This window comes from Canis lupus, chromosome 37 (genome assembly GCF_003254725.2).
Source record: "Canis lupus dingo isolate Sandy chromosome 37, ASM325472v2, whole genome shotgun sequence".
NCBI classification, from domain to species: domain Eukaryota; kingdom Metazoa; phylum Chordata; class Mammalia; order Carnivora; family Canidae; genus Canis; species Canis lupus.
In genome coordinates, this window is record NC_064279.1 from 14657376 (window position 1) to 14672758 (window position 15383).

Genomic DNA, 15383 nt, shown 5'->3' on the forward strand with positions numbered 1-15383 from the left:
GGCTCGGTAGCTCAAACTTCTACATGGCCAGCTTTCCTTGTGTCTATGGAGATTGGCCTAAAGGGGTTTGCCCTTGAGTTCAACTCGCTTTGGCTGAGCTGGGCTCCTCTGACCACAGGACAGAGAGCATTTATGCTGTGCCTGCTGGGACACAATACAGGCCTCCAAAGGAATGGACGGTGTAGCTCTTCAGAAGAAAGTCTAGTTCATTTCTATTGGGGACATGTCTGTATTCAAGAAATGAAGGCTCCTCCAACCTGGGAATGAAATATCAGTGATCAAGAAGAGGTGTAGTAGAAGGATTGTGTTTTCTTTATGAGTTTTATGGATATATTTCAAGAATTCGGTGCTCTCCAAGAAAGATAGAAACAGAAATTGTGGTATTTATCTTGGTGGATATACGTCTGTGTAAATGATGTGTGATATTTTACGAGAGGGTGTGAAAGCGTGTATGGGGCCGAAGTGTGACTTTCCAATATGTGTATGTACCCGACGCACGCTCCGTATCTATGTTTGCGTGTGCTTCTGAGTGTGAGTGCCATCCGAACAAGCATGGGAGTTCACAAATGTTTGGGTATGGAAGGGGTTAACTACACAAAAGCAAAGCAGATGTTTTAATGAGTTTTCAAAAATTTTCATAAAGAGCCTTGATTTTCCTCAGATAAAAACAGGACAGAAAAAAAAGAAATGAGTTGCCCCTTTTTCTTTCCGTTGAGTTTTTACCACGGAAAATAGACCATTAGCCATGGATTATATATAGTCTCCAATTTTTTTTGAGTGGGGAAGTGATCACTCCTGGTGTGGATGAGAAATGAAACCTTCCTGTGAGGAAGTTTCCTGTCTTTATTGCTGATTATGTGTGCCTGGTCTGATTCCTAAAAGCTCGAACTTTGGGGGTGCAGGGAATTGAGAAGTTCTCCTTTTGGGGAGGAGTGGCTGGAGAGAAGCTGAGCAGGGCTCGGAGAAGGAGGGAGAGAGTGTGGATGATGTAGAAGCCACAACAATTACTAAACAGGAGCTCAACTCTGATCCCCTCTGATGAGTTCCAAGGCGAACAGTGTGGTTTGGGGTGAGTGTGCAGTGGGGCTGCAGTTTCCAGCCAAACAGCTGGCAGAGGAGCTGTACCCAGGAGAGTAATCCCCTCTCCTGCTAGCCTGGTGAGAGCAGCTGGCCATCTGAGCCCCCACACCTCCGCTTTCTCCGAGGTTCCTTCTCGGCCCCATTTCACACGCAGGAGCCAGCACCAACAGGCCACAGTCTGACTTGCTGGAAGGTGCCGGGCGCCCAGCATGGCAGTGGTGTGGGCAGGGGCGCTGGCTGCAGGGGACAGGGGCGGCACGGGGCCTCTGCTGGCCTCCCCTCTCTCTGCGGGAGGGCTGGGCCCATTGTCCTGCTGGACTGGGGAGGGTGCAGGGTCATTAGTTAGAGGATGATGTGGTCTCTGCTAGCCGGAGGAAATGGCTTGCTTTTGTTTTCCACCCAGTAGGAAATGGAACCTGAATCCATTAGATTCTGGGCAGTTCAACACGGCACAGTTTGAGCTCTTGGAGGCACGATGCCTAAAAGGCTACTTGTGTGGATTTGTGTGTCCCAACCACCATTGTGCAGCATGCCCATCTTTTATGCATTTAAAGCCTGTCAGGCTGGTAATCTAAAGCAGAGGTCTGGAGACAGTAATGCCAACAGACATGGGGAATAGTAAAGTGCACCTGTAGAGTTAAAAAATGCATGACCCTTTCCCTCAAAGACTGAACACAGGAGAAAGACCCCGTCCTGTAGGGTGGCTGCTGAGCCGTAATACATAATTCACGGGCCCATGCTGCTCCATGCAGATGGCGATATTAAATCGTGATTGATGCTAAGAGAGGCGCACATCTCAGGAAGGTCTCCGGGAGGCTTCTGAATATTTCCAGGTCTCTCGTGCCTTCCTATCTTCTGTTCTACTGTGGTATTAAGCAAAACCCCCCATTTCCCAGGAACCCCTCCTGGGGATTACAGAACTTCACTCCCAAATATATGATATTCTTCAAATGTCATCACCCACCTTTTCTGCCTTTGAAGTCTCCCCCTTGCCTCCTGGCCCACATGAAGCTGTTTACCTCCAGCCAGGCACTGCTGGGAAGGAGGGGGGGGCAGCTACTCCCCTGCAGTGGCCTTTCAAATGGCTGGTTACTGGTCGCTGCTGGACAAAGCAGCAGCACACTCTGGTGGTGGTGACCAGGCAGGAGGGACAGTGGGTAGAAAGCAAGAGAAAAACACAAAGCACTTTTGTCGAAACTCTGAGGTCAGAGCCCATGAATTCTCCAATGCAGATTTTTCCACTCGGTGTATAATGAAATAATAAATCAAATTTGTGGTGTATGTGGAATTAAATGTTTGGGGTTTTGCTTTTTTTCTTTCTTAAAAAAAAAAAGAGAGAGAGAGAGAAGAAGAAGAAGCTAAAATCACCCTCCAGGGCCTGTTCTGGCCCAAAGCTGAAAGTGCTTCCTCCGCATCACATGTAATTGTTACCAGGCTCGCTTGTGGGTCGGCACCACAAAACCACTATTGTCAGTTCCCGGAGCCGTTACTTCTGGCTGCCTGGGCTGGGCTGGGAGACACCGAATGCAATGAAGGATTTATGAGATAAAGATAGAGATGAGAGGTTTGAGCAAAAGGAAGATGCACCAAGGAGAGGAGACAGGAAAAGGCAGGCGGGGGGAGGGGGGGCATGTTATGTTTGCTACGCTCTTGTGTTTTTTTCATCTCAGACCATGTAATTGGGAATATTTATGACCACTTTCTGGAATATTTTAATTTGGGAGTGTGTATGATTGTGCACACATCTGTGTGTGTGTGTGTGTTCAGTTGGGTGAGTCGGGGTTGGGGGGATGAGCTGAAATAATCTCTTCCACCGAATGAGTAAGTAGGTTAGTCTTCTGGACTGCCATAAAAGGTCTGTAAAACAGTTTTAATCAGCCACTGGTAAGGAAGAGAAACAAGGAGAGGAGGAAAAAAAAAGGCTGTAGCATATTTGAAGTTCTTTGGGTTCTTTGCCTTCTCTTTCAGACTCACCCTGTGGAGGTCGTTTGAATTCCAAAGATGCTGGCTACATCACCTCCCCAGGTTACCCCCAGGATTACCCATCCCACCAGAACTGCGAGTGGATTGTTTACGCCCCCGAACCCAACCAGAAGATTGTCCTCAACTTCAACCCTCACTTCGAGATCGAGAAGCACGACTGCAAGTAAGCAACTAATTGTATATCCAACGGGACACACACTCCCACCCACGTCCCTGGGCTCCTGCCACTTATGCCACCTGATGGCAGCCCCCATAACCCAGGACCTGCTGAATAGGGGCCCCACAGGGAAACCTCAAGATGATGTTCTCTTTCAAGGGAAATAAAGGCCCAGTGGATCCCATAGTATAGAGGGAAGAGCCTTCTTGAGTGAAGAGGGTAGGGAATAGTACCCTGTATTCAAAGTGGGCAGTGGAGGAGAAGTCTATCCTAGGGGCATGAGGTGGAGTACAATATGCCAGCTCTTGACTTTGGGACTCACTTTCCCCTTGGAGAGCTCTCCATTTCCACCACTGCCACCGCATGTGGAAACCCCACCAGCTTCCCTACTAAACTAGTAGCCAGATCCCCAAGTGGAGACCTCTCTGCATCCAGCCCCAGAGGATCAAGCTGTTATTTTATGAACCAGCAGCTGGTTTCCTTAAGGAAAGGGAGTTAAAAATCTGAGTCTACACTGGTGGGTGTCAGATTCATATCGATTCTTGTTACCTGGGCTGCACAGGTTGGAGTCCCTAAAGCTGGTGTCATGGATTTATTTCACCGACACCGTTCTAATTACTTTACAAATATCAATCCATCCAGGGCCCACGGTGGCTCTGGGGAAGTTGGTGCTGTCAGGACTTCCATTTTGCAGATGAGAAAACCAAAGCCCCAGAGCACTTGTCACCCAGGGAGGCTCAGTTGGGCTCATAACACCAGTCCTGCCATCTTGGAAATGTGTAGAGACCAAGTGGGCACTTAGACATCTGTGAGAGCTTTAGAAATGCCTTCTTGACGCCAAGGTCCCTTAAATTAAGGCGAAGGAGCAGGTAACGTTGTAATGTCAAGAATGAATGTGCTTTGTACCACCTGTGGGCTCTGGAAATCTGCTTATTGAAACAGTAGTGTGAGTTTTCTGTGCAGCGAAGAACGTACCAGTGATCGTGTCCTGCTCCCAGTGTGCACTTACACCGTGCCGTTGCTCTGATGGGTGTTTGGTATCCCCTTATGATTCATCAACAGTCTGGACATTCCTTGTGGCCAAGGTGTTGCAAGAACGGAAAAATTAATAAAGGGGCCAGCTGGCGAGAAAGTGCAAGGGAGCAGACCTCCCTTTAGGCTGGCTCATCCATGTGGGGGAGACAAGGCCCCGTTTTAACCAGGGCTAGCCCGGGAGGCAGTGAATGTCACTGTTACCCTCCTAGGGCTACTTCACACTTACATAATGGTTTTCTCCTAACAAGAGGTAGTCTTCACTGAAAACTGGAGGGTTTCCAGGATGGATGCCTCATGTGACGAAGAGTCATAAGACGGATTTTCTAATCCCAGATCTGCTCTTGACTCGGTGGATGACATAGGGTAGCTCATCAGTTCCTCTTTGTCTGAGTGAAACGCGCAGCCTGATACACTTGCACAGCATCTCGGGCCTGCTGATTCCCCGCAGTGGACTTCAGCAAGAGTTTCTGTTGGAAGAGCTCCTATATTGGGTGTTTTTGCTCCTAGTCCCTTTGGCTGGGCTGCAGAAGGTTGGCACACACCGAAGCGTAATGCACAGAGAGCTCGGGTCTGAGCTCAGAGAAATTTGACTAAGCACCTCTGTCGACTGAGGGCCAAATTCTGTTATGCTGATGCCAGCAGATCTCCCGGGGAAATTGCTAAGAGGTCATCTTATGTATATTCATAGTGGCAGGAGGAGAAGGCATGGCTTTCGGAAGGAAAAACTCAGGGAGCCAGTGAGCCTGGCTTAACACGTGTCAGGCAGTATGAAAGGCCAGGAGGACATGCTCCTGCCCCGGTTGGGGCTACGGGGTCCGCCTTCCCCTCATAGGACTGAGCCCCAGGGCTGCAGAGAACTCAGGTTGCTGGCGTCTCCGGCAGCAGAAGGGGACTAGGATGTTGCCTCTTGCTGGACTTGGATTAGGGGAAGCGGTCGGGGGTCCGGTTCTCTCCTGGCTCATCATCCTCACTAAGTAGCTTCCTGTTTTCCTCCCCGCTCCCCCATGGATGCTTCTCGCTTGAGCTGAAAAGGTCTGGAGGGTCAGAAAAGAAAAATCTTTCTGGGGTCTCTTTTCCGCAGGGCCAGATTGTCAGAAAGGCTCTGGTGGGGTCCAGCCTCCACTACTTCAACCTCACCCGTGGATCTCTCTCCCTCCCGCCGCCCCCTTTCCCCTCTGTTCCCCATTTCTCTGTCCTTCCTGCTTATTTTTGTATTTAGAAACACCCATCGGGTTCTCTCCATCCCTTGCTCTGCAAGTATCTTTAACATTCTTCCCCGGCCACTTGCATTCGCAGTAACTGAGCTGCTCCCCGGCCGCTCGACCCGCGCTGGCAGAGGAACAATTAACCTAATGCAGGTCCTCGAAGTTCTGGGTGGTTCCTCCTCTCTCCCCACCTCTCCTCCTTCGTTCCAGCGGAGCTCCTGGCTTTGGAAAGCACTTACTACCGAAGGAAATTAGACTCCTTTCTCCTTTCATTTCCGGTGCCTGTTTGGAATTGCACTTGGCTCTGCAGGCCCCCAGCGGGGATCCTTATGGGGGATCCTTAATGGGGAGCGAACCGCAGGACAGGGCCCCCCCCAGCGCCCAAGCAGCACCCCGAGCAGAGCCAGCGCCGGGCCAGCACCTGCCCTCGCGTCTCCTCCCCGTGCTCCCGACGATGGGAGGCCCTGCAGGGGCTGCCACCCCGCCGGCCACCCAGACACCCAGACACCCAGACACCCAGACACAGGCCCTTGGCTCTCCAGTCCTTGCGATCCGACAACGCACAGGTGGAGCCCGTTGAAGAATAAAACCCCAGACAGACCTTTCCCTCCTTAACGGCCGCTCGTTCATTTTGTTGCCCGAGAGCCTGCTGTCAGCTGGGAAACTTTCGCTCGGGCCCGGCCTGAGCCACGGCCTCGTGCGGGGCTCCTCGACACCCCTCGACTCCCCTCGACGCCCCCCGCGGGCTGCGAGCGGGCCTCCGCACCCCCAGCTCCCGCCGCTGCTCCGAAACCCCTGCCACCTCCCAGGGACCCAGGGGCAGGGCTCAGGGCCACCTGAGCAACAGGGCGAAGCCCCCGGGCCCTGCTGCGGCGGGGCTGCTCCTGCTCCCCACCTGCGTCACGGCGCTAGGGTGCCCGGTGGCTCAGGTCATGATCGCAGGTGTGACGAACACCCACAGCCACACTTGAATCTTTTCCCGCTTCTGAAATTGAAGATACGTCCGTGTTGTTAAGAACAGCCGCCTGCGTATGACACACAGCTTATTCACGAGTCCTCAAACAGGCATCCCCCGCCCCCCCAACCCTGGAGGCCCAAGTAAAACCAAAACCCAGAGTCTGGGCCCTGTTAAGAATTGGTCATTCCCAGATGGGTGTCTTGGAAAACGTGCTTCACAAAGTGCACAAACCACTAGGAAGACTAAAAGAACAGTTCTTGGGCTAAAATATGCACATGAAGTTGATACGAATGATTTTATGTGTGCATTCAGTGCAGCGTCATCTCGTTCACCACGAGGCACGGAAAAACCGCGCTCCATCCAAGTGAAATTTTTAGATACCCAGACCTACTCCTTTAGAGTTCCAAAGTCCTTTTTTGAACAGATTTCTTTTTTTTTTTTTTAAGATTTAATTTATTTATTCATGAGAGGCAGAGAGAGAGGGGCAGAGACACAGGCAGAGGGAGAAGCAGGCTCCAGGCAGGGAACCCCATGTGGGACTCGATCCGGAGACCCCGGGGTCATGCCCTGAGCTAAAGGCAGACACTCAACCACTGAGCCACCCAGGAGTCCCTTAGGTTCAGGGATCAAGTCTCACATCTGGCTCCCTGCGAGGAGCCTGCTTCTCCCTCTGCCAGTGTCTCCGCCTCCCTGTCTGTGTCTCTCATGAATAAATAAATAAATAAAATCTTAAAAAAAAAAAAAAACATTCTAAATCATGCGCCACACTTCCTTGTCTTCTTAAAACCAATGCTGAGGGGAGTCAACTTTTCCTTGATGATTCAGGCTCTAATTTTAAACTTCGCTTTTGGTGACTAAGACCGGTTGATAATCCTGTTTGGATCAGAGAGGTTGAGAGTGGAGTTTTTGTTCACCTTTTAAACTTCCAGGCCTCAGTTTCCTTACCTGCAAAACTGATAATAAGTACTTTGCAAGATTGCTGATTGTTTATGTGGATACACATGATCAATTAGCAACCACATTAGCATCTTTGTCCTTTGTCTTGGGAAAGTTTGCATTGTGATTTTGGTTTGTTTTTTTTTTTAAGATTTTATTAATTTATTAGAGAGAGAAAGCATGTGTACGAGTGGGGGGAGGGGCAGAGGGAGAAGCAGACTCCCTGATAAGCAGGGAGCCCATGCAGGGCTTGATCCCAGGACCCTGAGATCATGACCTGAGTTGAAGGCAGAGGCTTAACCACTGAGCCACCCAGGCACCCCAAGTTTGGGACTTCTTTCTAGCAGTACTCTTGCTGTCACTTCCTGTTAGGTGTATGCCTGCCTCCTGGAGCCTTCCTCTTCTGATTTGTTTTAAACCTTTATTGTGTTGCATGGACTTCGCTTCAGGAGGTCTTGCTGTCCATTAGAAAATTATGGATCTGGGGTGTCGGCTCCCAAACCAATGTGATCCCAGGGCCACCATGTCGGCTCAGCCAAGCTCATGGCACACCAGGCACGGGGTGTGTGGGGGGTGGGGCACACCCCCAGGGACAGAGTGGAAAGAGCATCGGTGCACGGAGTCCCTGGCATTAATTGAGGTACTCAAGGTCTTTTCTTCTGAAACCATCCCCCCAAAGCCCACCCATGTTCTAGATATTGAAGGTTTAGGGATATTTGGCCTCTAGCTAAGTGTCCTAGATAAACAAAGTGCTCTTGTATTTATGGCCAGAGGAGCTCCCTAAATCTTAGAAGATGTGTCTATTTCTCCCAGAGTAGGGGATGATATCTTAGAGAGGTAACAGCTTCCCAGGTTGGTAAAATGACCACCGTCAATAGAGGGAACAGACCGGACCTCAATAATCTAGCCCCTCCCCATCCAACGAACAGTGAGCATCCTCCATTTCAGTCAAACAGCCCAACACCACCTTGTACCTGCATGAAATCCTCTGAGTACCCAGTGCTTGGACCCTCCTCCCTCGCCCCTCCATAGTGACCAGCTGCATACTCCTGCTCCCTTCTGTTTCCTTGATTCTTCTGTTTCTCTTCTGTGGGTCCCAATGCCGAACTCCCAGGGCATTGTGTATTGCCTTGATTTGCTGGCTTGCCTTTAGTTCATGTGTGGTCAGTGTTGTGTTCTGAGCGTGCAAATTCTCTAAGGGCATGGACTACATATTTCATTTCTATACCCCCAGGGCACCTGGTCTTAGAGTACTAAGCAGGTGCATGCACGTGATTGTTTCAGTGATATTTTTACATTTGAGATGCCAGGACATAGGTCACATGGCATGAACCTGCACTGGAAGCAGACACAGCTGTCTTCCCTATTCATCCATCTTGTGATATGATATAATGACAGCAAGAGGGTGAGACAGGCTTGTGGAAGTCCCGAAGCTCTCTGTGACTTGGCCTTTCACCAACAAAATGGCAATGGACCACGCATTCATTCATAATTACTAAACACCTACTGTGTGCTACCCGTGATGATGGTATTGGGAATACAGTGGTGAGTAAATTCCTTGTCTTCATGGAACTAGGAGTTTGGCAGCAAGTTAAAAATATGGTTATTGGGGCATCTGGGTAGCTCAATCAGTTAAGCATCTGACTCTTGATTTCGGCTCAGGTCGTAATCTCAGGATCCTGAGATCAAGCCCTGTGTTGGGCTCCTCACTGAGCATGGAGCCTGCCTAAGATTCTTTCTCTCTCCCTCTCCTCTCCCCGCCCCCATATTCACACACACTTTCTCTCTAAAAAAGTAAAATAAAATAAAAAAATGTTAAAAATACATGGTTATTGATGATAAAGCTACCATATCTAGAGCATCACCTCCGAGCCCAGCACTTTGCTAAGTGCTTCACATATATCATCTCATTGATCCTGGAATCAGAAAAATGCAAAGTCATTGTTACTCTTCCCGTTTTGCAGATGAAGAAACTTGGCCTTCAGAAATAACTTCTGGCCCCAGGTCCCACTCGTAGAAATGGCAGAGAAGAGATTTGAAGCCAGAATGCCCTCCTTTGCAACCTGTACTCTTTACTCTTGTGCTCTGTGGCCTCCCCCGGCACTGTGCATGCCAACCGGGGATCTAACATGGGCATGTTATGTGAGCCCACAGCACGGAGATTGAGCCTAGGCTGGGGAGACCAAGGAAGGCTTCCTGGAAGAAGTGATGCCTGAATCAATCCCAAAGAAGTTAGCCAGACAGGGGGAGTATATATCTCTGGTGGTCCAGGTGGAGAGCATCACATCAAAGGCAAGGAAGGAGAAATAATTTGATGTCTTAGGGAACCACAGTAATTGAAAGGCCATCCTTGTGACTTGCTGATCAACAAAAGTTCTTTTCAGTGAAGAGGTACCTGAGCCATGCTATTGAATTTTGTTTCCTGGCCAGGCGACTTCACCATCTTAGAGAGGGGCTGTAGTCAGGAAGCAGGAAAGACTAGGATTTTAAGGACTCTTTGCTGCAACCACCCTCTCTGACCAGGGTCTCTACAATTTCGTATCCTATGTCCAGGGACAAACCCCATCCCACTGCCACCAGGGGAGGTGAATGCCTGAACTTGGGCCTGGAAAAATCCAGGTAACACTGGATTAACCTCCACCTGTCAGTTTATTCCTTCCTACACAGGACCCTCTCTCTGAACACATGTTTCTTTCCTAAGACTAGAGAGCAGGAGGCCACATTGCCCACGTGGAGGGGTGGCTTCAGCTGGTGTCCACTGAGCCTCTGAAAATTGAAGTAGAGTGTAAGTTCTTGGTTCTAGAGAGTGTCATGCACTCAGGAGAGAGCCTCAGGTTGATTACTCATGACATTATTATAGATTTACTGCCTGCCCAACCACAGAAATATTCTGATTCCCCCAAGGAACCGATGAGCAGCAATATTTTTCTGTATTGCAACGACCCTGCTAATGACAGAAACAGATCCCCCTGCAGGTACTTGGTACAATAAAGTGGAACAGTCCTACGGACTCCAGCTCAGCTGGCAGCCGACCCCAGCTCACCAACCTTGACCAGGGACTCCACCCAGCAACTTAGCTTGCTGAACAAGTGGGAAAAAACATCACAGATTGTTCTCCTCCTCCTACCAAGGTTAAAGAGCGGTTGGGACAACGGTTATTTTTGGCAGTTTGTTTTTAAATCTGCGATGTTGCAATCGCAACTCTCCAAATGCAAGCTTTGCTGTGGATGTCCTTCTTAACAATGCATTTTATCTCCTGATTGAGAAAATCACTTGAGGTTTTCTAATACACAATCTCACTTGTTCTGCCTCTCAAGCCTGGCACCTTCTCTGAACCTGGAGGTCCCAGAGGGCCAGCATCTTACCCCATGTAACTGTGTGTAATTCTCCCAGCTAATTACGCTGGGTGAGAGTCTGTCTTCTGAAATTCAGTGGGAGTTCAGGGTGTGGAGGGTATAAAGAAGAGAAGGAAAGAGGCCAAGTAAAGAAATTAGATTTTTCTTAAAAAGAGATTTGTGTATTTTCCTATAGTCATGAGTCCTATAGAAAATAATATATGCTCTTTGTTTTGTCCTTTGTAACAGCAGGGGGATTGAAACCTTTGGATTAAGAGAAACTCAATAGATAATTTAATTCCATTCATCTACTTCTGCCTGGATAAATCATCCCAGAAAAAAAATATATACATATTAGCTGCCCTTGTCTTTCCTTCCAGAAAGGAGCTTCCATAATCGACCTTCATTATAAGACCTAGGGCCTCACAACTCATCTCAGTGATTGCAGAGTAGATGGTTGTATTTAATTTACATAATCAGCATTTTCTTTTTCCTAGAAGGAAAATCCCTGAAAAATGTTAGCTGGGTCAGAATAAAATTTTTAAAAAGAAGAAGAGAGAAAAACATGTGAACTGGGCTTAGGTTTGGGAAGCTACCAAGGACTTCACATGATGAAAGAAATCCACATGATTTTTTATGCTTTTTTTCCTACCTTTGGTATCCAAGCATCTTGGCAGTCCTTCTCTCTCTGTAGTTATATATATATTTATATATAGGTACTCCTAGGTACTCCTGTTATTCCCATTTAACAGGTAGGTACAGTATGAGAGAGATCTCCCATCTGGGAGATGGTAGTGGTAGGGCTGGGATTTGAAGCCCGCCACCCAAAGCTGCCTTTATATACCTGTGTCCATGTACCTAGAGTTGTCACCCACTGTCCCCATGCTCAGGTATTTGAGGCCTCTGATTCCCTTAGACATCCCTTAGATATCCTTGACAAGTCTTTTCTTTTCCTCTTCGGTTTCTTACCCCTTTTCTTCGCCTCTTCCTGCCATGCGGTCACCTCCGGATGCCAGCAGGGCAGTCAAGGAGAGAGAGATCTTTCTGTGACTCTCCATCGATAGTCTCCGACTGCCTCCCTGTCATCCGCCCCCTACTCCCCAGTCCCCTCCGGCCCCCCTCGCCATCCTCTTCACATTCCCTGCCATCCCCCCACCGCCTCACTCTGCAGCTGGAATCTGAAGATGTGAGGGCCAGTAATAGAGTGTCAGCGGAAGTAATTGATTCCTCACACACACAGAATTCTCCTGCCTTCAGTGTCAATGGAGCTGAACCAGAGTCTTGGAGGTGAGCGAGACATGTAAACAGTCCATGGCTGAGCTGTCAGGGCGAAGCTAGACACGCCAGAGAGTGAGCGAGAGGGAGAACGGTGGAACAAATAATTGTTTTATTGGGAAGGAGAGGAGTAAATAATATTTCAGCCCGGGAATTGGCAGTTTGAAAGAGATGGTTGAGAGCAAGGAGCAGAAGGCATCGTGATGCAGGTTTTAATGGAAGAGTTTTTCTTTGTCTCAAGGTAGGAGGTTTCGTCCTCACCCTGCCCCCCCTTCTCCCATTATCATCATTATTATCATTAAAATAATTACCGTAACAATTACGGTTGATGAGACCTCGAGTTTATAGAGAGCACCTTTCATCTAAAAGTTCAAAGTGATTTATCTATGTGTCATCCCTTTGAGAGTGGTAGGAGGGTAAGAAAGTTTTTTTTTCTTTTCTTTTTTTTTTTTTTTTTTTTGGTCTTATCTGCTGGGAAACTGAGGTCCAAGCAGATGGGTGATTCGGCCTAAGCCTTGGGGCAGGCAGCTGGGTCAAGTGCTGGGTTACTGACAGCCCTTGCCCACCAGGGCCCTGACACTTGTGTGGCCCTCACAGCTCCTCCCTGGCACTAGTGCTCCCTCCCGGGAGGCCAGGGGCCTGGGGGCCCTGCAGTCCGCTAGCTGTGCAGCCTGGCAGCCAGCAGCTCCGTGCACAGAGCAAGCAGTCTGCGATGCTGTGAGGTGTAGAGAGGTCCTTCGGGGTCTGACTCCCACTGCTCCCATCCTGCTAGGAGACTTCCTGCAATCTGGTTCCCTTTCTTGTAGAAGCTGCTGTCCTTCCCAGACCTATTTCTTCTAGTCTTATGCAACCTCTAGCCAAGAGAAGCCCATATTCCCGAACATTCGCTGCTTCCACCCCCGACACACGCTGGCCACTTCTTTCAGAACCCAGGGCCACTTCTGCGCCTGGGGAGAGGCAGGTGCCCTAAGATGCCCTGGGTGGGCCAGGCCGCTTTGGCTCCCAGTGCTCACACGGTGCCCGCACCGCCCCGCCGTCGAGGAAAGCAGTCACCCAGCGGTGGCTGGAGAGGGAAGCCGTTGCAGCCGACTGGGCCCCTGAGTGCTGTATTCAGAATCTCCACCCCGGCTATGGCAGCGGCCCTTCCTGCCTGGACATTAGTGCAGGCCCGTCACCTCCACACCAAGGTGCTTTTTGCACGATTCTGATAAGTCGGCCCCTGAAGCCAGGAGAAGCTCTGAGCTCTGTAAGCTGCAGCTTGCAGTGAATGAAATCCAAGGACAAGGGCCCATCACCCCAGCCCCGTACTCCCAGACTGTCCCCTGCTAGGATTTCTGCGTGGTACATTTTTCAGGCAAGTTTTGTATTTTCTACGTTTTGTTACTGAGGCTGATTGCCAGCAGAAGGGGACAGAAAAACGATTGGGAGCCTAAACCCCTAGAAAAACATTTTTCCGATACAGTGATTGATTCCCTGGTGCCTCGTATGCCTCATTCCCAGCAGGCTCCCATTTTTCGGACAGATGGGAAGGTTATGATTTGCTCTCACAATTAGACCCTCTGGGAGCCAGGGTTAGCGAGCGCCCGTTCCAGAGGGAACCGTTCGCCCGGCCAAGTGCGGGGCTGCTGCCAGCACACCAGGCCCTGGGATGGTGTACTCTGATTTCCCCTTAGTGGATCGCTTTCTGCCCCTTCCAACCAGCCCCGGGAGGCACAGAGGCATGGTTCCTGTTCCCATTTATGAGATGAGGCAAACCGAGGCATGCAAGCTTGATTGACCCCAGCCAGTCTGGCCTTGTTGGGTGGGGCTCACCTTCACATCCCAGTGCCAGCCTGCTGGAGAACAGACATAAAATACGGGTTACTCTCGCCTACCTCCTGCTCCGGTGTCCCTTGCTAACAAGGGGCCCTTTGAGCTAACTGCAGAGAGTGAGGATTTTATAGACGTGTACAGCAGACAGGAAAAAGACCCAACCTTCACGCTGAAAACAGCCCGCCCAGTAGCCTTAAACTTCACATTGGCCCTGGTTGCCTAGAAAATCATTCCTTACATAAGCAAACACGTTCCATCCAAGGCGGCCTCCAGCGCGCTCGCTGGTCCAGGAGTGGACCGGATCCGTGGCCATCCAGCCCCAAGAATGCGCCTTGCTGGGGAGCCAGGTCAGTGGGGGAAGCGGCGTCCAGCTAGGGGGCCGGGGAGAAGTGCTGGAGGCTTTGTTGAGTGCCCTTCATTCTCTGCAAGTTCATCCACAGCGAGACTTCTCAGACCCCCTGTCTGGAGCGGCCTCCTTCCTCACGTCGTGCAGGCGTTCTTGGCAGCCTGCTCCATCAGGAACAATGAGATCGGCAGGGCCCTCTCCATCATCCCAGGGCTTCTGCAGGAAAACAACCAGCAATTATAAATAGATGTTATTTGTATTTCCATTTTCTTGCCTTCAAGGTTTTTTGGAATAATTCCTTCGGTTTGTTTTGGGTTATTTTCTTCGCATACTTCCTTTGCTGGGTGGTCAGATTTCCTCCTTTCTGAAGAGCTGCGATGACCCTGGCAGGGGCGGGGATTGCGGCTAGGCTCCAGATACCAGCGGTTGGTGGCGGGAAGAAATGAAGGAAGAAAAGGAAACTGCCTTCAGTCACTATTAAAAAAAAGCAGTGGCACCAACATGGATACACAAACAGATGCAGAGTCTTGGCTCCGTTGCAGTCCTTGCGGTTATTTAACAAGTAATAACAATAACAACAGGAATAATAGTAACAATGACTAACATTTATTTATTGAATACTTCCTATGTGCCAGGCGCTGCACTGAGGTGTTGACATGCATTAACTCCCCACACTGAAGGGGGTCCAGTACGTAGTTCAGGGCCCACGAAGCGGTGGGAGTAGGGGTGGGGGCGGCGGGGCAGGGGCAGGGGGCGAGAAGGCACAGACTGTTCTGAATCCGGCGTGGCAGGCTGGTTCCAGAGCCAGGGCTCAGAAACATAAGATGGAAAGGGAATCCCCAAAACGCAAGTGATTGAACTACTATTGATGGATTTGTACAGGGGGAGGATTTTTAGAAACCACCGTCCCTAGCATTGAGGTTGGGGAGGGCATCGAGACTGTCTCTAACTTTGTGGCTTTTCATTCCTTCTTCACGTGTTCAGTTCATGTGGAGGTAACCCTTCTCTCCCCCAAGTCTGCCACCCTGCTTTGTAAAAACACGAGTAATAGGAAAAATAGCGAGCGTCTCCCAGTGACTTTCATGGGCATCTAGCACTCTCCTGGGCTCGTATGTATTTTTGCAGTCCTTCCACCAATCCTACAGGTGGGGCCCCTTATTATTTGCATTTTATAGGTAAAAGAACTGAGACTCAGAGAGGTTCGATGCCTTGCCTGCACTCATGCCACTAACGAGTGCTGGAAACAGCTGGATCTGCCTGC

The 15383-nt window shown here is 49.8% G+C and overlaps 1 protein-coding gene across 1 annotated transcript in view; it reads left to right on the top strand.

The window, feature by feature from the left end:
• The window catches only part of NRP2 (neuropilin 2), a 115338-nt gene that overhangs the window by 11910 nt on the left and 88045 nt on the right, over positions 1–15383 (top strand). Inside the window, 1 exon segment of the mRNA XM_049106453.1 lies at positions 3049–3226. Coding sequence (XP_048962410.1) covers positions 3049–3226 — 178 coding nt within the window.